At 44.7% G+C, this 22,077-nt stretch overlaps 2 protein-coding genes across 2 annotated transcripts in view; one reads left to right on the forward strand and one right to left on the reverse strand.

Moving 5' to 3' along the window:
• Positions 1-20,867, forward strand: part of LOC119454184 (sorting nexin-29-like) — a 42,008-nt gene extending 21,141 nt beyond the window's left edge. The window contains 12 exon segments of the mRNA XM_037716174.2: positions 1,273-1,382; positions 1,384-1,432; positions 2,858-2,921; positions 3,792-3,920; positions 6,782-6,867; positions 8,329-8,432; positions 9,247-9,363; positions 9,549-9,607; positions 9,715-9,811; positions 12,629-12,769; positions 16,667-16,806; positions 19,829-20,867. Coding sequence (XP_037572102.2) covers positions 1,273-1,382; positions 1,384-1,432; positions 2,858-2,921; positions 3,792-3,920; positions 6,782-6,867; positions 8,329-8,432; positions 9,247-9,363; positions 9,549-9,607; positions 9,715-9,811; positions 12,629-12,769; positions 16,667-16,806; positions 19,829-19,973 — 1,241 coding nt within the window. The 3' untranslated portion in view covers positions 19,974-20,867.
• The window catches only part of LOC119453495 (60S ribosomal protein L10-like), a 295,540-nt gene that overhangs the window by 28,992 nt on the left and 244,471 nt on the right, over positions 1-22,077 (reverse strand). The gene's annotated exons all lie outside the window — the stretch shown is intronic.

Raw genomic sequence — 22,077 nt, forward strand, 5'->3', positions numbered from 1 at the left:
CAGGAACAGAGGACAGATAGAACAAGAGACACACCACAAGCGCTGACTCGCAAGTGAAGGGTTTATTGAATAATTCACACAAATACATGTGACATGACTTTCCACAGCCTTCTAAATCAGCCCAAGTTAGGAAAATGTCTGCTGCAGAAAGGTAAATTTCTTGTCATGCAAACCAAGTGATGTTCAGCTAACACTATTTATATTAATTATATAAATTATAATACATATTTATTGTATATATTGTAATATTTATATACTATTTAGATACTATTTAGGCCCAAATATCAGACTCCCTGGGAAGTGATAGAAGCCTGTCATATAAGGCCCTCGTCGGTGCAGACATCGAGAGTGGAGTTTGCGCCTCTTCAAGCAGCTTGAAGAAGCGTCCCGGTACTGTGTCGCTATTTAACCTGTCAATGAACAAATGCTGGATGCGCAGAACTCGCAAACATCAAATGCAGCCAACACTGCCGTTCAACACTTAGCGGTTGGCTTGGCTTGTCCTGCGGCTTACCACTGTCAGCGACTACTGGATCAACTAGGCTTCGCTAGTTACGCTTTCGAGGTGACACTCGCTGCGTGGGCGATGTCCGTGCCGGCAACATATTAAAACCAAAATAGTGATTTTGTTTCCGACTCTGTGGCTAAATGCGGTCATGTAGGCAGAGTTCGATCACCGAGCAGGGCGCTGTGAGGGGCTTGACATTTTGGAATTTACCGCGGAGACCATGGCGCATTCTAAAGCAGAATGTGGTGGTCACAAGTGTGCAGCTAGGGTGTCTAGTGCGGTTGACATTTTTCTTTTAGATTTTTTTTATGTTCTTGTCATTATACAGTAAACTCGCAGCGTATCATGCGGGAACATTGTGGGAACAACACTGTACTAGATGGGTTTCTAATACATTGGTGTCTATAAGCCTCTTGCGGTGATGGGGCTTTACTGACGTTTACGCTCGGGAAAACACGAACAAGGAACATATCAGCGGGGTTCACTGTATATGGCAATGCGAGCGCTCAGCGCACTGTGGTGCAACTTCTCTGTGCAACTGCTTTCAAACCTGTTCAGCACCTAATGACCGGCACCGATAACTCTGGACGTATCTAGACTGCTCTAATTTCCAAAGCAGCTGTTGTAATAAAATATGCACTGTTCTGATACGAAGCAGTTGGCAACAAATGACGCGAAGGTGTTTTTGTTTTCTTCAGTCCCTGATATTTCACTTTCCCGTGTGTAACAGGACTGTCTTGGTTCCTTTTTCTCTGTCTGCACAGAGGACTCCATTCCCAGCTACAGCGAAGACACGGAGACTGCAGCGGCTGCCCTAGCTCTGGCACAAAACGTGTCGTCACTCGCTTTGGGTGCCGTCGAGTCACCGAGTGCTGCCAGCCGCTGAAGCTGAGCTTGCCTCTGACATGGCATCTGCGACGCCAGGTCAGGGAACAAAACGCCTTGCACGTTGTGCACATTACAAGTCATGTTAAATGCGAGAGCATTCCTTTCGCTACCCTACCTCACTTTGGTCTGTCTAGTGGCCTCGATACAATGACTGCGTAAAAAGAATTAAGAAAATAACCCCCTACGAGGAACTGAACCTAGGCCTGTTGCATTGCAAGCGAGTACAGTCGACTGCCGTTAATTCGACCCTGACCGTACCAACGAAATTGATCGTATCATACAGCGGGTCAAATTAAACAGGGCGCAGGAAAAAAATGGTAAAACACATCGCTGATACATTTGACAGCATTTTCCTGATTCTAACATGCCCCGAATCAAACGCAGGCCCACTTTCTTTGTGTCCAAAGTAGAAAACTAATGTAGAAATAATATTGAAGCTTCTTAACAAAATAGAAATCTAATGTGCGCCCAATTTTTTTAGCAAGAAAATTGGATTGTATGTGTGTTGCATAATGGCAACCGGGTTCCGAAAGTCAGCTTCGCCGCATTACACCTGTGCTGTGTGGTAAAGCATACAAATGCCGCAAAGGCGCTTTTGGTTTCCTGTCTGATAGCACAGTGCAGGCAGTTTTCGCCCCAGTTTTCTTGAAAAAAGAAAGGCGTCTTTTATAATAGTGTAATAAGATATTGTGAGCTTCGGTTATTGCTTAAAAACCTGCCCGTATTTTTTCGGCAGGCAGGCTGTAATACGTGCGGGGGCAAAATACGTGTGACAGTAGAGCGAAAGGGCATCGCCACGACCACACTTTCACAACATGCATGTGTGGCTCGCATATGTGGGGTTCATGGAGTTCAAAGGTGTCCAGAGACATGCAGTGAGTTTGGCTGCAAAAGTGACAAAGACAAACGGATGCACCGTCATGCTCCGCTCAATCGGCTGTAATGGAAGTTGGATGAAGCATGCGTGCTGTGTGAATGGGGCTCTCGCATAACTTAATCATCGTAGATGGGTTGCGCCTAAAATTTTTGTTTCTTCCCATTGATCGTGCTGTCAACTTCAATTTCTCCCGTCTCCCTGTTTCAATGGCTCAGTGCCCATGGCATTCTGCTGCCGGCTGTATGGCTGCGCAAGGTTTGATTTTCGGCGCTGCATCTTGATGGAGAAAAAACTAAAAAAAAATGCTTGTTCAGATTTAGGTGCACGTCAAGGACTCCCAAATGATCGAAATCAATCCACAGCCCATCAAAATCAATCCAGAGCCCCCCACTCCAAAATCACTCATGGTCAATGAGTTGCTTTAGAGTTAATCAAATTTTGATTGCTGGTGTCACAGGTGATGCCGCAGTGACATTATGAAAAATGTTTGCCATCAGTTCAATGACACAGGATTTTTACTGGTGGCAATAGTTTTGAGCATCGGGGCAGACTGGCTGATCGTTACTGCCTTCCTTACATTACAGATGAGCTCAAGCAAGCTCTGCTCGTCATGACTCAGCAAGTCAAAGATGTCGAACAGGAGAATGCGTGAGTGCTACATTTTAATTTTTGGTTATTGATTGACTGAATGAATGAGTGAATGGATGATTAGTGGCAGTGAGTGAGAAGACAAAGGGAAGCAAGGATGAGTGAAGGCACTAGCATCATAACTGCCTCACTGAATTGAGAGCGCCTGAACTATCCTGCAACAAGCAAGGAAATCAAGAGTGTCAGAAGACAAAGGTTGGCAGATTCATAAACGAAAGATGTGGAGAAAGGAGAGAGAGCTTTTCAGTGGTGTGTTACAGTCACAAGCAAAAGTTCAGAGACCAATGGTGCTGAGAAAAGATTTCTTCGCAACCTGAGCATGCCAGCTAAAGTCAAGTGGTACAACCTGCATGCCCATGTATGACAAATGCAAATGTTTTGAACCAATTCCATGTTGCAAAGCCGTGGTAGAAGAAATTTAGATTTTTTTTACTGATGCAGTGGTCTCGAAACTTTTCTTCTCAACTATAAACTGTGAAACTGCACAACGCTCAGTTGTAATTCTGAATCCACGTAAAGCCCATTGTAACTGTACACTTGTTGTGCCTCCAGCCATACAAGTCTTTGGCACTGAATACTCTTTTCCTGCATTAAAAATCACAAGTTCAATACTGACTTTGGTACGGTCGTTGTGGCAGTCGCAATCTCCACGTGAAAGAAGTAAAGTAAGAAACCATCAAATCCACTCAAGTATGCTTTATGTATTTGCTGGTGGAGTGGGTTCATATTGTGTGCAACATTTTCTTACAACCTAAAACTGGTAGCATCTGTAAGAAGTTCAACATAACTTTTGATGTCGCACTACCGTGCATGTGAGAGCCCAGTTCTTGTCGCTTGTTGAACTCACTTCATTGCCATCACATCGCGCAGTACCCTGAGGAGGATGGTGGAGCAGGAGAGTGAAGTTAGTGCCAAACTGCGGGCCGACGCCCGGGAGGCCGAGAAGCAGACCAATGAGCGGCTGGACAGACAGGAGTCCCGAATACAGACACTCACCAGGTAAGTTAGAGAGACACTTTCTTTGCTTGCTTGCCCAGGGTTTTGCATGGGTTGGTCAGATCCTTGCCAAGCGGGGGGGAGCATCTCTGCAGGGGATTGCCACAAGCCAATCTCCTGATTTAAAAAAAGATCATGCTGATCTCGTGCACTGCGAGAATTGGTGTAAGCGAAGCTTCGATGAGCTGGCAAGACAAAGAGGCACATCACAATACGAAATGCCCAGCTGATTTCGATGATGAACGCGTCTCATAACCTGCCCATAACTGTCATCAGCTGCAGTGGCGTAGTCAGGGGATCACTTTCGGTGACGCTACACTACCGTGAAAACGTCCCCAAAAAATTGTTCACTCTGAAAAAACTAATGCGTGCCTTAACTGCCCTCAAGGGCTCAAATCGCCACAGGCACGTCCGAAACAGCTTTTCAGGCCCACCATTACAATTATTTGGCGCCTCGGTGCTCGCACTGTAACAGGAGATGGCAGGTGCGCACGTGTGTAATTAAGGAACACATTTTATGTCCTGTGACAGTAGCCCCTTTGCACTCTCGGTATGCTTCACTGCAGTACATTGTGTACTTTTGGGAACCGGCACTATGACCCTTGTCGTGCTTTTCGCGTTTCTACGCCATCGTCATGATGAAGGTGTCGGCGCCATTGCTGACAGCTGGGAATCCTATGAAAAACACGGCACCGAACAGCAGGAAGCTTGACAGCAAACGTCGAATTAGCTAGGTCTAATGCTAGCACAAAACGACTACTACGACTGCCAGCTGATTGGTGCACAAGAGCGCTTGTTTTAAGCTGTGAGATAATAAAAATAACAGCAGTGGTGGCTTCAGGTAATGCTGTTTCGGACCTGTGGTCACGGCAAAGAACGGCGAAAGGTTTCAGACGTCCTTGTACATTGACTCTATAGTTCGAACACCCTCCCAGCACTGCCACCTGTGCCATAGGACATGTGGCGGTGCTGGGAGGGTGTTTGAATTATCAGGCATGTCCGAGAAATCAGTTATTGACTGTACCAGCTTTGCAAGATTTTGCATGACTTGGCATCAGACGCATTGAAAGAAACAGCCAGTAGCATTCCTGGCACTGTGCGAAGATAGTGAGCTTGGCACAGCTCCATATACACTGTGACGCATACCGTATTTACTCAAATCTAGGCCGACTCCAATTCTAAGCCGACCCCCCAAAGTCCGAAGCCAGGAAAAAAAAAAAAAAGAAACCTCGAATGTAGGCTGAACAAAAAAGCGAGGACAGAGTTCATAAAATGAAAACAGCATTTATTGAATATGAACATGCCGAGCTCATTCTACGTCATCATTGCTGCTAGCCTTGTCGCTATCTTCCTTATCGCTGCCATTTTCAAACAGTGCACTATATTCAGTACCATCAAGCGCATTAGAGATGTTGCACGTTTTGAAGGAGTGCACGATCAAAGTTCCTGTGTAAATGTCATCCTCCTTGCGGCGCACACAAAAAGCATCTCCCGTTGCCCCCTCCAACGACAGACGTTTTCTCATCGATGCTGAAGTTCCGCCCGGCTTGAACGTTTGACGATGCCTCTGCGGCTAGCACAATTGTTCCTTAGAAAGTGGCACTATAGTGGCATCGCCTGTTTGGTGCCATTACAATAACATCACGGCGCCCGCCGATGCTACACCATACCGATACGACACAGGTAAAAATTGCCACTTCGCTCGTGTACTTCAGTTAGCTACTGGCGCGGCTAGTAACGGCTGCGATACTGACTTTTCTAGATGGCACTAACTATGCACCATATTTATCAGTTTCAGTTAAAAACTGGCACTCTTTTCAAAATCTTCGAATCTAAGCCGACCCTAGAGTTTCGTATATGATTGTTTAAAAAAAAACTATCGGCCTAGATTCGAATAAATACGGTATATGGCGATGCGTATGGTGCCAAGTCATGAGAAACCTTGCCAAAGTGGTCGTATCACCTAAAGTGGCTAGCGTAGTGACAGCTTCTACTTCGCAAGATGGACAACGACCACGACAACACGTCAAATAGCCAAGAGATGGGTAACAAAAGCTTCACTTTAATATATTTACATGTCTGATGGTGCGATTCGAACCATGGTACCCAAGCTAAATAGTCCGATGCTCTGGTGCAGGCTTCTAACGTGCGCTTAATTCTCAGCATTGCTGCTCGTTGCTCTTGGCAGTTCGGGCTCTGAAACATTTGAAATGCACATTCATATTAATAAAGTAATTAACGACGACAAGTTTATCGCGAGTGTGGGACAAAACAGTGTTTGGCTTACACCGATTTTCACAGTGTGTGGGATGTGCATGTTTTTTTTTTTTTTTTTTTTTTTTGTGGATGCTCCGGTGTGATGATGTTCGTGTAACTGGTGCACCTGGCTGCCGGTGTAGCACAAGCGACTCTGCATCTTTGGACCTCTTGGCTGCGCATACACCTGCTCAATCTTCTGCGCATCTGCCCACGTTGTAGTCGAAAGAGGGAGGTGTGCTGTGTACCGCATTAGAGTCTTTGAACAGCTGGTCACTGTCAGAGCAAGAGAATATGCGCAAAAGGCAGCCAGAGCTCTAATTCGCTTCCTGCGGTTTATGGGCCTGCGAAATAGGCGCTGATAGTGACATCAGAATAGCTGCCTCAGAATTTTGTGCACTGATTTGCATTTTGCCACTCATTTTTCTCACTATCTTTTTAAATTTCTTCTCTCTTTCCCTTCGTGCAGGGACATAAGCTGAACTTTTCTGGTTAACCTCTCTGCCTTTTCTCTATTTCTATCTCTCTCTCTTACTTTTGCATTTGGCTTGCTGTAAGGCTGGTTGTTTGCAGTTGTTCAACATCGAAACTCTGTCGGTTGTGTGCAGGGAAAACCAGCTGTTGAAGCACCAACTCAAAAAGTACATAGCAGCCGTGCAGATGCTGAAACGGGATGGCCTGGCAGCCCACGAAGGTAAGTGTTCGGCCTGCAGGGCTTGTCGAGGCTGGAATACAGTGAAATCTCGATGATACGAACCATTAGCCGAAATTCGTATCATCGAAACACGATTAAAACTAGCTAAATTAAAGAGTCGGAGGTGAACTCACTCAGGCATGCGCACGTAAAAAGCATTTACAGTATAGATCACTTATAACGTAACTGTTTATCGCGCAGAACTGGCTACAACGCGGCCTTTTCCGACTCCCGTTTACCCTCCCATAGAACTCCATGTATACGCATACCGCTTACAGTGCAGCCGCGTGAGACGAAATACCGGTTATAATGCGGCTTCCGCTGGAAAATCTCGCCGACAAGGGCGGTAGCGAGCACACTTCTCAACGAGGTGCGCCCACCGACGGGAGAGGATATCAATGAAGGCGATGCGAAGGAGGAGCATGAGACGTGGAGCATGAGTCCAAGGGTGATAAAATTGTCACCGCGCGCCGTATGTGCGAGTGAAAGTGCGCCTTTCGCGCGGGGGACGCGCGCCTTCACGCACGGAAAGCGAACACACAGTGGAGAGCAAACGCGACTTCCGTCACGGCCGGGCGCACCAGTCGAGCCCGGCCCTGCTTCGGAAATCGATTTCCATGTTGTCGCACACGTCTATTTACACCCTGCTGTTCAGCCTGTATATCAGCCAGTTTTACAGTGCCACCATAAGTAGAGGAAAGTATGATCAGTACCTGCATGAAATCCTCACTAGATGACTGCAGAGAAATTGGCACGCCAACCACATAGTGTGCATCTGATGGTGCAAGCTTCACAAACAATTCTTTCATCGATGAGCTCTCCGCGCAACAGCACAGCATTGTCAATGTCTGCTTGGTGTTCAAATAACACGGCAGCTGTAATTCAAGCTCGTTCAGGTTGCTGACTTAGGCCGCACACACTGCAATTTACAACTAACTGTACCACCTTCTGTGACTTTCTGTCAACACTCTGTAAAGTTTGCACCAAGGGGGGCCTTATCTCATCCCAAAACAATAATCGTCATCCATCTTGGATCCCTTTAGTTTCTTTAGCACTGCACACCCGGTACTTTCAGGTCACTGACAGCATATACGTTATCAGCATGACATAGCAGTCTTAACAGAAAAGCATTGAACATAGAGTTTTAAAGAAAGGAAATGCAAGCAAGACATGATGATTATTATTTGGGGACAAGATGCAACCCAAAGGGTGTAAACTTTTTTTTTTAGAGTGAAGCTTCTGAACACAGCTGCAGTCTTCTTCATGCTTTCCGTTTATGCATTGCAATTGACATGCATTGCCATTTGTTCTGCGGTCACACTGAGCACACATTCAGAGGCAGCCAAGGGGTTCTTAGGTTCATCTTGCACATTATAGTAGTACTTCGGTGCTGTTCCACATTGAGAGTTTGTCATGTTGGGTTGCCTACGTCTGATACCTTGTCTTGTGTTCTTGTTTCAGAACTGCGCAACATGGTGGGAGATGTTGAGCCAGCCATTCCGGATGCCAAGCCACACATTGACCACCAGTTTGAGGCCAGCGAGTACGAGAAGAAGTTGGTTCAGGTACGGAGACTGCTGAACTGCACTAATTGCTGTCTCGGTCCACACGGGCACTTGCTTTGCCATGCACATCCGAGAGTGGCTTTAGAGAGGCCATTAGGACCAACACTGCTCTTTAAGGTCAAGTTTAAGTTCGACGTCTAAAGCAGGTCATGGACACAACAAACTGCGCACATTTAATCCTTGGCGATTTAATCCTTTACAAGGCACTGGCATGAGATGTTGAGCAGAGGCGATGACTAGAATAAATGTACCGCATACAGAGACATCAAGCTTACCGCTAGAGCTATAATGGACTGCTGCCTCATCTCAAAATGATGACAATGTATTTGACATCTAGTACTGCTATCATCATCATAGAGTAAGTTGGAGGCAACAGTGCAATAAGTTTGTACTGGATGGAACATTGGAGTAGCTTTGTTGTACGGTTGCCAAATGCTGTCATCTGAAGAGTGTGTCGTGCTGTGATCATCAGGCTGTCGCCATGTTCATCGCAGTCTTCATTGTCCTGAACCATGCTGTCTATTGTCATCATCCAGCCAGCTATATTGCCGTTTTGGGTGATGCATAGCATGTCATGTCTTAAGTGGCATCAAATAGTGTTGCGATTCTAATAACAATCTTTTTTTCTCTAGCATTTTTCTCTCACCCTATAGTCGGAGCTTGCGCCTCATATTTGTGGCCCTGTTATGTTCACATACACAATAAGTCAACATAGCATCATTCTTGACAAACCTGTTGATTTTCAGCACTGTGCAATGGTCATCCATCGCAATGTTCATCCATCGCGAGCTTGTGCTGGGGTCACTGTCCACAGGTTGCCGAGATGCACGGGGAACTGATGGAGTTCAACGAGCGGCTGCATCGTCTGCTGCTCTTCCGCGAATGCACCATTCGCAGGCTACGCGAGGAGCTCACCGACTTGCGTGGACCGGTGAGCGCTCTGTTGTGATCACACTGTCCTGCTGCACTGGTTCAGCATCCTTGGTGCGTTTCTTCTTGGTAGCACCGGGACGAAAAAATAAGCTTCAGTTTGCAGCTGTAGATTCCACTTCATGCATGCCACGTTTGTTGCCCATTCAAAGCGGTTCCTTTGCATCCACGGAAATTCCGTTGCAGCTGCCGGACGAAAACCAGACTTCCGATGATGACCTGAGTGTGACGTCGGACTATGATGCGTGAGTCATCCTTTCTGGCTCTACTCTCCCCCTTTTATTTCAGCGTGTCGCCTTCTTGGAACTGTGCTTGAAAAAGCGAGTCTGTGACCTTGTGTCCTCGCGTGCAGGTCGTCGCAGAGTGCATCTCTGAGGCCGCTCATCAACTTGTGGATCCCCTCGGCATTCCTCGCTGGGCACCAGTCGCACGCATTCCACGTCTACCAGGCAAGTACAGTGCAGAGAAATTTCAGCGTTTTAATGCGATTGCAATCTGCGGGATGTTAGCAGACTTCTGTGATTGAGTATCAAAAAACAATTCCCTGGAAGGCCAACCAGCATTTCGGATTTCTAAAAGTGCCAGCTGGTCTTGTGTTGCTTAGCATTTACTTCGTAAAATAAAGCAAACACAAGCCAAAATCTAAACAAAATGAAATGACTAAAACTTGATATTTTGGGGCCCATACAAAATGTAAAGTGTGCCGTGACTTCCCTTGCTCACAATGCACAGTAAAGGCAATGGCCCTCACATAAGTATGGGTGAGATTGCACAATGTGCGTGCATAGATGTCATCCAGATAATCATTTGTCCTGTTTATCGCTTGGTGTGTAGTCTGCGCAATCTCACACGCACTTAAGTGAGGGTCATTGCCTTCGCTGCCAACTGTTAATAAGGGAAGTCACGTTACACTTGACGTCTCGTATGGGCTCTGAAATGTCCTGTTTTGGTAATTTCTAGGGGTGTGCGAATATTAAAATTTGCGAACACGAATTGAATACTTAGCTTCAAATATCGAATAATGATATGCACATGTATTTATTAGCAAGTTGAATTAATTTGTTATGTTGTAACATTGCAGTTGCATTGTCAATGTAAAAAAACTAGACTAGTAAGCCGTTATTCTAAAACATTGTGCATTTGGCTCATGTAAATTTGCAAAATTTAGTAATTCTCGCTAGCTGTGCTCACCAGCCTGTACCTTATTATACCGCATCAAATGCCCGTAAACTCGGAAGCATTTGACCCTGTGCCATTCGTCACTCATCGCACTTGCTGTCAAGCAATAAGCTCAGAATTGGGGGTGGCGCTGAAAAAAAGAAAGGAAAAAGAAAAATGGCGGCCAGCTTTGCACGGCATTGCTTTTGCAAGGCTGAAGGCACAGTGGAGCCGTATTTTCTGTTATTCGATGGCTTTGCTGAGGTCAGCCGGGACTTAATTCCCACATGTTCCACCTGTATTCCCGCTGCCGTTGTCATCTTCTTTCGAGATACTCGGGATCATCATCAGCTCGTCGACGCTGTTTTGCTTCCTCGTTAGCCCGGTATTCTGCATTTGCTCTCTGTCGACAATTGTTTTCCGACATGGCTTGGAGACGCCATTCTTTTTGCGCAGCTTCTTCCTCAGGAGTGTGTATTTCTTGGGTCTACCCATGGCGACACCAAGCTCGAATCTGCGACACGAGGGTCAGCCTTTATATACAGCTACTCATGTCACTGCCTTTTTTTTTTTTTTTGGTGCGGCGACACAAGTAGCTATTGGCAGAGTCAATCATGTGCTGCGCAGTGATGTCACGGCTTGGCGCGGCAGAGAAGAGCTCGGCGCAACTAGGTAGAGCTATATGTGGTTGGGCAGGAGCGGTCATAAGGTTGCGTCAACGTCATCACTAGGCGTGGCTTGGCGGTGTCGATGCGTGACGTCACACCAGCTGGGCCCGGTTGCCATGGCGACGCACTCATTGCTCGGCGAGGGGGTTTTTTGGATTCAACAGACACATTAAGCCCGGCTTTAACAGCTCCACTGTTAAAAAAAAAAAAAAAAAAAATATGTGCACCCTCGCTGTGCCTTTTGCTGCTGAGAAGCTGGCTTTCCCGCAAAGTATAGAGGTTTAGCAGCTAAGTATTCTTTACAGGCGAAATTTTGCGAGCAGCACAAAATCGCCACAAAATAAAGCACATCACCCCAGTATTCTTAGACTAGATAGAAACAATTGCTAAGAACCGTGTTTGCACTCACACAGCCAGCAATATATTCGATTTGATTCGAATGTTCGTATCCAACAAAATATTCAAACATTTCCGAACCGAACACAAGTATGAAAAATTTAATATTCAATAATATTCGAACTTTTCAAATATTTGTACACCCTAGTAATTTCGTTATTTTTGGATTTTCACACGTGTTTGTTTCATTTCACCACGTTTGTTCCTTGTCAGACAAGTTTCCATTAAACTCTTGATTATTAAGTGTCTACATCAAAGCAGCAGGCCAAAACACTGAGTGCTCCAGATCTTCGTACCGGCATTTTTACCAGCGTTGGCTGATGTTACCTGCTTTCCTTGATGTCGATGCAGCAGGAGGCTGTAAGTTGAAACACTTCAGCCTCGATATGCCACACCTCAGCCCCATCCTCAAGCTCTCGCACATTTGTTCCACCAGCCAATGTCAAGATCTGCAGGATCCAGTCAGCATTTTGGCGTGTTGCCTCGTTCCGTGTAGATGCAGAGCAATGCAATGCCAGGCAAAGCCGGTAGAAGTGTGTAATGTGGATTGACCTTTACATAGCGCAAAAAAGAAAAATTCTTTTAAAGTATGGTAAATTACCCTTCCACAATACCAAAAAAAAGCCACTCTGACTACGATAAGACGCTTGGTACGCCAGAAAGGGTACGAGAAACTTGGGACGGGTGGCGACACCACCTTAAAGTCCCCGGACCAGCTTGGCGTGACGTCGTAGATTTGGACACAGCACAGGCCTAGTTTAATTTTTATCAGAAAACATGGAGTACATTGTATTCTAAAGGTTCGAAGTGCTGAACTTGGAATGTTTTGAGAACTTTTACTTGACCACATCCGAAATGCGAAAAAAAAAATGCGTAGAGATTCGTGACATTCGTGACTAACGTACCGGGCCTGGGGTTTGGGCACGGAGGTTGAATAAGCCTTGTTGAATAAGCGCTGTGTGTGAAGCAACATGACTGTTGCTGGTTTATTTTGCTGGCTGTACGTGTCATTCTTCTTTTGCACGCGCACACTCCTCTTTGCAGGTGTATGTGCGCATAAGGGACGACGAATGGAACGTGTATCGGCGCTACTCGCAGTTCTACGCCCTGCACAAGCAGCTCTGCAAGAAGAACCCTGTCATCTATTCCTTTGACTTCCCACCCAAAAAGTCTATAGGCAACAAGGTATGCCATGAAAGTTGTTTGCTGCGCAAATCGGTTCATCGTTTTGGGTGGGAGGGGCGAGTGAAATTAGGCATTATACAGGGTAGTCAGAAGTGGACAAGTTTAGGCTGAACTAACAACTGACATTTTTTTTCTTTTTTGTCGGAATAACTCGCAGAACACTGCAACACATGCATCAAACGAAAATCAGAACTAGTAAAAGCTTTCTCATGCACTCAAAGTTCCTAAGGTTTCTGATTTAGAAATGCAAACTACAGCAGACTTTTGTTCATTCCAGCATGTCGGAACGAAACAAAAGCAAAAACGAGAAACGAAAAAGAACGATATTTTTGACTGGAACAAAAACATAACCAAAATGTTATTTATTGTTTTGTTCAGTAGTTAAACTGAGATATTTTTGATCGGTTTTCGGTTCAAGGGGAAAGTTGGCAATCTGCAACAACCGACGTCAGGCAACGTGAGAATTAGCGCGTATCTCAGGCAGTGATAGTACGAGCGATAGCTGGTCAAGCGCTCCACTAATCTAAGCCTGCCGCTTGGTGCACTAGCAGATCAGCATCGTAGCAGAAAACCCAGGGCCTGCGCACTGAAGATCTTATCGTTTCGTTTTCTTCGAGTACAACACTTTGTTACCGACGCTTTATCATTAGTTTAATGTTCATTTAAGTTCGTTTTATCGGAACAGCGGTCTCGCATTTCTGTGAGTACACTCGATAACGTGCTGCTTCTGAGATTATGCTTACTGCCTTCACTCAGGCACTCAGCATGATCTCAGAATTCATAATAACCCGAATAGCGTGAAGCAAGCACGTCCTCACTGAGGACGAGACTAGCGCAAGCCCCCCGGGGTCAGCTGCATTACATTCATGCTATATCGTATCCAACCATGTGCAACACGGTTACAGCGCGCACAGACAAATAAATTGAGAGAAAAATATTGGAGATATATATTGAGAAACATAAATATTGAGAAAGCTATTCTCAAATTATTTAGAAAAGTAAATACTATGTTTTATTGTTACTTTGCTTGAAAATTTTTGCAAAACCGTTATGAACCATTACAGATCATTTTTTTTTTCGTTCCGGAGCAGAACTGGAACAGAACTTTTTTCAGTGGAACAAAATTAAAACCAGAACAAAAAACACTTCGTTCTGACACCCTGGTTCATTCGACTTTGGCTAATTGGATTGTTCCCTCAATTTGATGATGACATTTCTATGTGCTCATACATTTCTATGAGCCAACTATTTCATTATTTCAATTCTCAAATTTGCCCTCACCGGAATTTTAAACTTGGCTGGTCGACACGAATGTGCCTGACCCAAGTGGCAACCTCAATCGTGACCTGAGTGGCTGCAACATCTGTCTTTGGCCGAGCTAGGGCACAGTGAATGTGCTGAAATTAGGCGATTTGTCAAAAATGCCCATTTTCAACCTGCCCTAGGAAGATTTTGAAGTGAAAATGGCAGCCAACATTGAATGATTACTGCATTTACCTGTATGTAACACATGGATATACAGTGGAATCTCATTGGTACGATCTTCACAGGAACCGGAAAATAAAACGTATCATCCGAAAATCGTATTATCTGAACATAATTGTATATAACAAAAAGAAATGGTATATAAGAAAAAACATATTATGCAGAATTGTATAAACAAGATTCCACTGTATATACATTTTTTTTCCCATGAAAATTGGTACAAAAAATTCATTGACGATTACGATACTCCCTAATGCAAAATTTGAGCGCATCTCTATACGTGTTTTCATTTTGCAATATATTGGCTGGCATGGACAATCTGTCTCGTGCAGCACGTTGCAATTGGAGTGAATTGTGGTGCAACTGCCTCGCCGCAGGCAGACCTCTGATCATGCAGCTCTTTGTTTCCATATATGGTTATTGGTGGCGTCGTTGGTAAACAGACGCGCGCTACTCTGGCGCCATCTCGTAGCCATTAACGCCGCGAAGCCCATCTTGCACAGCACTACGCTCTTCTGAAGCTCTTGCCATGCCCTCCTCCTCCACTTTCCTCGGGCTCTCTTCACTATCACTGTCTTTCATTTCCCGATGCGCTCCGCATTCACCTTCATCCTTCGCTCTGCTCGTTCACTCGGTTACACCGAGGATGACAACATTCGCCTTATGAATGGCCGCCTAAGAGGTGTGCTCTAAAATTGCCTGTGCAGTGAATCAAATGTGAAACCGCGTTCACAGCGTTTGCTTCCTGTCAGAGCTAGTGTTATCACTAGAGACCGAATTATAAGCAAATGCATATTTCTTCCCACGTATCAAGGCTGCACCTATTTAGTGCACGAGCACGAATTATGGGTTAAAAATTTGTTTAGCAGTAATTTTATGATGCCTATAAATGCCTATTTTATGCCTGTATATGTCTTACTTTTGCTTTTAGCACCTGAAAGTACCTTTTTGAGGTGCTCTTTCTGTTTCAAAAGCGCATTCAGCTGCTTCTTTCCTCAAGATCTGGTCGCATTGGCAGGTGCTGTCAGCTCTTGTGCACCTGGCAATGTGACCTAGAAAATAAGCACTTGCGTTTTCAATGTTAGTTGAGATTTTGATTGCCTCTCACTATCTGCCCGACGCTGGTTAGCAATGCCTGAGAAATGGTCACCAAAGGCTCCTTCTTTTGGCAGTTGGCACGCAACTCTGTGTTGTACTGCAAGCAGAGATTTGAAAGAGAAAGTGTCAGCATTTGGAGAAAATTATACAGTTGAATGGCCTCTACAGCGAAATCACCTGTTGGGTTATGTCTTGGCAGAATTCCTATGTTTCATGTGTATTTTGAATGCCTATACGACGAACACCACTAAAAACGAAATTGCCTGTACAGCAAAAGAATTTAGGCATCCCCAATGGCTGATTTGTTGCTTTACAACAAAAGCCACATAGCGGTGTCGCCACTGCCCTCTGCAGACGTCACCGAGGTGCGCTTTGCGCTAGCGGCAGCACTAGCAGCGCAGTTGACCAGCGTGCTGATATCAGAAGTAGTCCTGCTGCACTGTTCCATGAACTGCTAAGCTTGTACACTGCCTGTTGTAACGCAGCAGTGGGTGTGATGCCTGACAAATACATTGCATTTGATGACGACGTGGTGATGTAATCGTAACTGAGAACTGGCAATGTCTTCAAAGCCAACTAAGGCGAAAAGGATGCGAATGTCAAGGAAGGCAACTGTGATGAATGTCCTGTAAACGAACCAAGAATTTTGATGGCAAGTGAGGCGATATTGGTATTTGACAATCTGCTGTTTTACTTTGCTTAGTTCCTGCGTTTTGTTATGGAGCCTGCAAGCTTAGGTGCAATAAGGTTGGCTGCAGTCACCCATTCTGTCAGATGAAGTGTGCACAAAAAAAATTTGCGACTTCTTTCACTGTGTCTCACCCAAATTCCACGTTAATAAAGTTTATCTTTCGTTGAACGTGCTTAACCTACTCTATTCTGAGTGGTAGTGCACAACCGTTACAATGAAGCGACCCGTAAAGCGATTGATTTTGGAGTTCCTGAGAACTTCATTAAACAGGCGTTTGACTGTACTGTAGACTAGCTTGGAAGGACTGTTGATTGTAGAGTGCTGTGCATGTGTTAGGCAGAAGTGTGAAAGTAAACTTTACTGGTTTAGTCTTTTCCTGTTTGCCAGAATCGGAGGTATGCTATTTCTTTTGTTGTTAAATATTGAATGCATGTTAGATGTACACTACTTTGTTTAAGAGCTCTTATAAATTCATGGTAATGTTATTAGGAGCCCTGATGTCATTTTTACAATAGTTTTCTACATTAAAACAAAAAAGATGGTTGTGCGTTAGATTCAGGGGCATGCAAACGGTAAACTTACGTGAAGGTTTGTCGTCGTCGTCGTTCCCCCTGTTATTCCAGGATGCCAAGGTTGTAGAAGAGAGACGTCAACGGCTGCAACGATACTTGCGAAGTGTCCTCAACTTCCTCACGCAGACATCGCAGGAGCTGATCGACAGCCCCGACAGAGCCACACTCGTCAAGCTGCTACCGTTTTTCAGGTGAGCCACTTGCAGAACCATGACGAGTGCGTTGATGTGTGCAGTGGCTTGATATTTCTGCAAGAGGAAAAGCCAGAAAAGTACAGTCTGTAAAAAGCCTGTGGAGTTGTGCTTAGATTTAAGCACACCTTAAAAAGACACTAGCGAGAAGAACAAGTGACACTGTATTGGTAAACTATCTCTCTACATTGCCAAAACAACAACTCTTACTGTGAGAGAAAATACTGTAAGCCAGGAAGGATGCAAAAATGAAAGACTGATGGTGACATTGCCTTCTAGTTCTTACACCAGCTAGCCATGACGTCATAATATTACAGTGCCCGCTTGGGCCTAGTTAACTTTCTACAGTAGACTTCCGTTTATTCAATTTTTTGGCCACTTTAACCCCAACCACAGGTCCTGGTTGGCACCCATACATTTTGATGGGTCCAAACATTCGTTATTTCTATCCTGAAATTGGTCTTTGCCAAATAACTTGCACTCGGCTGGTCAGCACGCACGCGCCTGACCCCAACGGTAATACTAGTGGCGACTCGAATAGTGGCAGTGTCTGTATTGGTGGCGCTTAAGGTACAGTCAGTGCGTCGAACACAATTGCGTCTCCTGTTCAAAGCGCCTATTTCCGGCCTGTCCCAGGAAGAACTTAAAATGAAAGTGCTAGCTCACAAAGAATTATTGTTATTTACAAGATTCTAATGCACATTTTTTCAAAACAAGGTCTTCTTCGGTGACTCACATGGGATTGGCATATCTGGAATCTGGCTATCTTGTAACCACTTCCATAAAAAAAAAAAACGGTCGGTCAGATGACTTGTAGATGTTGTATGAACATGAACATGGTACCAAATGATACCTCTACATGCCGAGAACACTTAGCAGTAATCGGCAACTAAGCATATAATCAAAAAGGAGATAATTAGCCATAAACACTCATAGAGTGCACAATCTTTTACCAATATCACAATTTGGCGAGTATGCACTAACTTGCATACTCGTACTGGGTATCTCTGGTGTTCCCGCACACCCCACGCTTTCGCCGCGCACGTCGAGTTCGCGTTTTTAAAGACATGGTCTTCACTGCCAACTTACATGGGTTTCACGTATCTGGGATATGACTATCTTGTAGCCACTTCCAGGAAGAAAAAGGGTCAACCAAGTGTTGGCGCTAAAGATAAGGTCCACTAATTGCGTGTGAAATATGATTCGAATAAGATACAAAATGAGTAATTAATGAACATGAAAAAGAGACAGAATAGAGAGATACAATCTACATTTAATCATTTGAATCGCCATTTATATTGACGTTGTGTTCTTTAGCGTCGACGCTTGGTCGACCTTTCCCTTTTTTTTCCAAGAAAATACGTCAGAAAATTGCCTGCACAGTGCAGTCCGAACGAAGCCGAAACCAAAACTGCATTTGCGCCATTCGCAACAGTCTACCATCAGAGCCAGCCTAACCAGCATCATCACCATTGCCATCACAATGGTGATAGCGACAGAGCCATAGAGTTTCATCAAAAATTACTAGAGAGAGCTCTGGCGCTATTGTCTGTGGCAACTGCATGCATGGCAGTCCAGCCGTCTTGGGAATGATGGTTATTACATGGCTTTGCCTAAACTTCCTCCTTCTGGCTTCGAATGGTTTGGTGACTACAGATTGATCATTTGAAAGAAAATATTGCATTATGAATGCTTCAATTCACAGTTGTTCTGCATGCATGCAGAGTCCTTTTGCGTTCTGCATTTAGAAAAGTAGGATTGCTTTGAAACTTGGATCAATAAAGGCAGATACAGCGTAGTAAATATAGCCACAAGGAAGCCTCGGGCACAAGCATGGAGACCAGACGAGTTCATGTGTTTAACATCGTTGCCATGGCAGCTGAACAATTGCAGCGCCACAGTTTCCTCAATTTTAGTACAGGGAGCTGTGTAGGCAGAAATTCTTCCATAACATGATGATGACGACAGGTTTCTTTCAGTCTAAATGCAGGATCACATTAAAATGTTATTTAGATATTAAGCTAGCAGCAACAAGTTGCATGACGTGTTCTTGGTGTTCTGGATAATGGCATGAGTCGCAGGATTAATTAGCAAAAAAAAGGGTTAGTCTAGGTGTGGGCCACCATCACGTTTGTGATCGTTGCGGAGTCGTTTGATAAATTCAGAATATGAAATGCACTATGGATCATACGGAGGACGACATGTGGTTCTTCATGGAGGGTATAGTTCGTTTGTTCCATCTTTTTCTTATTGCCAGAATCTGAGGCATGCAAAGTTTTTCGTGCTAGAAAATGGGGCGTGCATTTGATTTCTGCTTTGTTTAGGAGCCCTAATCACACTTTTACGTTAGTTTTCTACTGTGTACCCTTAAAAATGTGGGTGTGGGTTCCAATTGGAGACATGTTAGAATTTGGGAAAATACTGCCAAATGAATCAGCAGTGCGTTTTTGTATTTTTTCTGACCTGCTGGATAATTCGACCAATTTCAATGGCCCTGTCAATGTTGAATTAATCGAAGTTGGCTGTATTGGTGAAGATGGACTAATACATTGTATCCTAAAAGAGTCAGAGATTGAACTTAGCAAGTTTCAAGAAATCTTGCTGAGCAAGAACAGCCAAAATACGAAAAAATATTTTGAAACATGTGACTTCAAACTGACTTTGGCACTGGGCTTACAGTACAAAATTTAAAAAGAACTAATTTCATCAATTCTTTTACTAATAATCAGCCTGCTACTACAAAGCTTATGAAATTCGGATTTTTGAAAAATACTTCATCCGTCTAAACTAGTTTAATGTATTGTTTCTCTTTAGTGTCCCTCCCTTTAAAGTGCAAACACAATCATAAAAGCCCGTCATTTGAATGATCTGTACCAACAATCGCGTCCAACATGCTTACAGCAGGCTTGAGCGCATGCTTTGGACACATAGTATGACAGATTTGATGGTTTTAACGTACATGTGTTTGCCACTTTATGCTAAATCACATTTTCAAGTCGCACACCCATATTCCCCTTTCCAGGGAACAAGACACAACACACCCTAAGGTACGGCAGGCGCGGCGCACAGCGCAACGGCTCCGCATGCCATTGGCATCCAGCAGTTTGCCGAGCCAAGGCACCAGCAGCTCGGCCCAGGCACCCGTGCGCCACTACATGGGCCACTAAACAGTCGCTCGCCGGTCGAGAGACCAACCACGTCAGAGAATCTCATCAACTTGTTGGTTCCCCTTCCCCGTTGTCACCATCCTGCTGCCATCGTGTGCTACCAAAGGTCGAGGAGATGCTATGTATTTCCAGTCTTGCACATTGTGCCCATCTCGAAATGTTGATGTTCTGATCGTTGCAGGAATGATTTTTCCGCGGTCTTGGAGCAGGGTGCGTTCACTGCTGGTGCGAATGCCTTCAATCGTGGGTGCTGACGCAGAGTAACAGCAGCTTGTCACAAGGAGGGGTGGGGGGAAAAGTCGTGCGATGGCTTTGGCAGACTCGAACGTGCCATTTGTCATGTACCCGAGCTATGCTGTGTGTGCTGGCATTGCAAGCATTGCGCGAGACCTCATTAACCCTTGACTTCGTCAAGTGGGCCATATTACGACTGCACAGACGTTGCCCCCCCCCCCCTGCTGACGTTTCCCATCAACGTTGCCTATCAAAGTTTTACTGTAGCCGGCAGAGTTTATAACTTCCTGTTGGACAGACGGCACAGTGACATCGGTACTTTTGCAGTGTATCAGCTGTGTCTCACGGTGCACTGTGCTTGTGCCGTTTTCAATGGCACTGCCATGGGTGCTGCTCACTTGAACATTGCATTTGAGTAGTGCAGCATGCTATTCTGAATAGTGCAGCGTGCTAGCTTTGACCCCCAGTTGGCGCTGTCATAGGTAGTGGAAAAACAATGGCCAGAGGGCTGAAAACAGGCTGTTCATCTGTTTGCCAAGAACCGTTGATTAGTTTACTCACAATGAGGTTACGTGCTCCCAGTTTGATACAGTCTTGTCGATAAGTTAAAAGTACAGGTCAGATGGTCTGATAGCTGTGGCCATCCCCGTGACCTAACTTTTGAAAAAAAAAAATAAGAGAATTTTTGATTTGATGTCTCGATTTTTCTGACCTGTTTAACGAGGCATTCAAGTGGTCGAAACTGTGCCTGGTACCTGCTGGTATCTTGATCGTGTTTTGTGTGTTTCAAAAAGCACAGCCCCTTCAGGTGCAGCGCTTAAAATTGTAAAGGCCAAAGTGACACTTCGTAACCGTAATTAATAATGAAAATAATGTGTTTTTTTTATGTGCAGCATACTTCTTTAGACACTTCTTATTTAGACCTATGCTGCGAAATTTATTATGCACAAAGTGTGCTTGAGAAAAATGGTTGGGAATGCGCGTTTGCATGTTTGTTCACGGTGCCGGTATGTGGCCATGCAATGGATTGTCTTCTTTCTTTTTTATTGCCAACAATGATTTACATCAGGCAGATCTTGTCAAGTGGCTGAGTGTTTTTCCCACTACACTACATGCCAAGTAGTCAATTACGTTTCCGTGTACCTGAAGTATTTTTAGAGTTTAGGGAGTCCACATTTGTGGATGTTACAGAAACTCACTGAGAAGTTCAAAATTGGTCATTTGTTCTGCGGCTGTGTGTTGTTAACGATGCTTGAAATGCAAGAAATGTGTCAGAACTAATTTTCTTGACATTATTTAGATCTGTTCTGTCCGGGGTGTCATGGTGCAGACAACATGACTGGATGCTGAATCTACTGCCAGTAAAGGAAAACACTATTGGATTCCTTACACCAGCGTGGCTTTGGTTGGTTTGCAATCTCTGTAGTGTCAGGTGCTAGAATCTGTAGCTGTAATTTACGACTAGACAGAGCCACAGCTACATAGTACGTTTGCTAGTTAGAAGCGTAGAAACAGCAGCTTTTGACGTTGCGGTAGATGCCAAGAGAAAACAGTGAGGTGGATCTCAGTGCATGTTTATGATTTAATAGCCAGTTGGCAACGCCAAGCTTTACACGAACTGAATGCAATATTTTCCCTAGTCTTTGACAAGCTCAGACAGCTAAGGTGTAATTAAAGCGCCGCCTTGTGTCTTGAGACAGGTTCAGTGTAATCGTTTGTGGCGATGATCAGGGTTGCTAGGCCAGGAATTCTTTGAAGCAACCACGAAATTCCAGAATGCAGCCAAAAGGGAGCCAGTTCTAGGCATCATGTAAGAAAACTTGCCACGCAGTGACAAAATGTTCACAGAAGCATACACTCCATGCTACTT

Source organism: Dermacentor silvarum, chromosome 5 (genome assembly GCF_013339745.2).
Source record: "Dermacentor silvarum isolate Dsil-2018 chromosome 5, BIME_Dsil_1.4, whole genome shotgun sequence".
Taxonomy (NCBI): Eukaryota; Metazoa; Arthropoda; class Arachnida; order Ixodida; family Ixodidae; genus Dermacentor; species Dermacentor silvarum.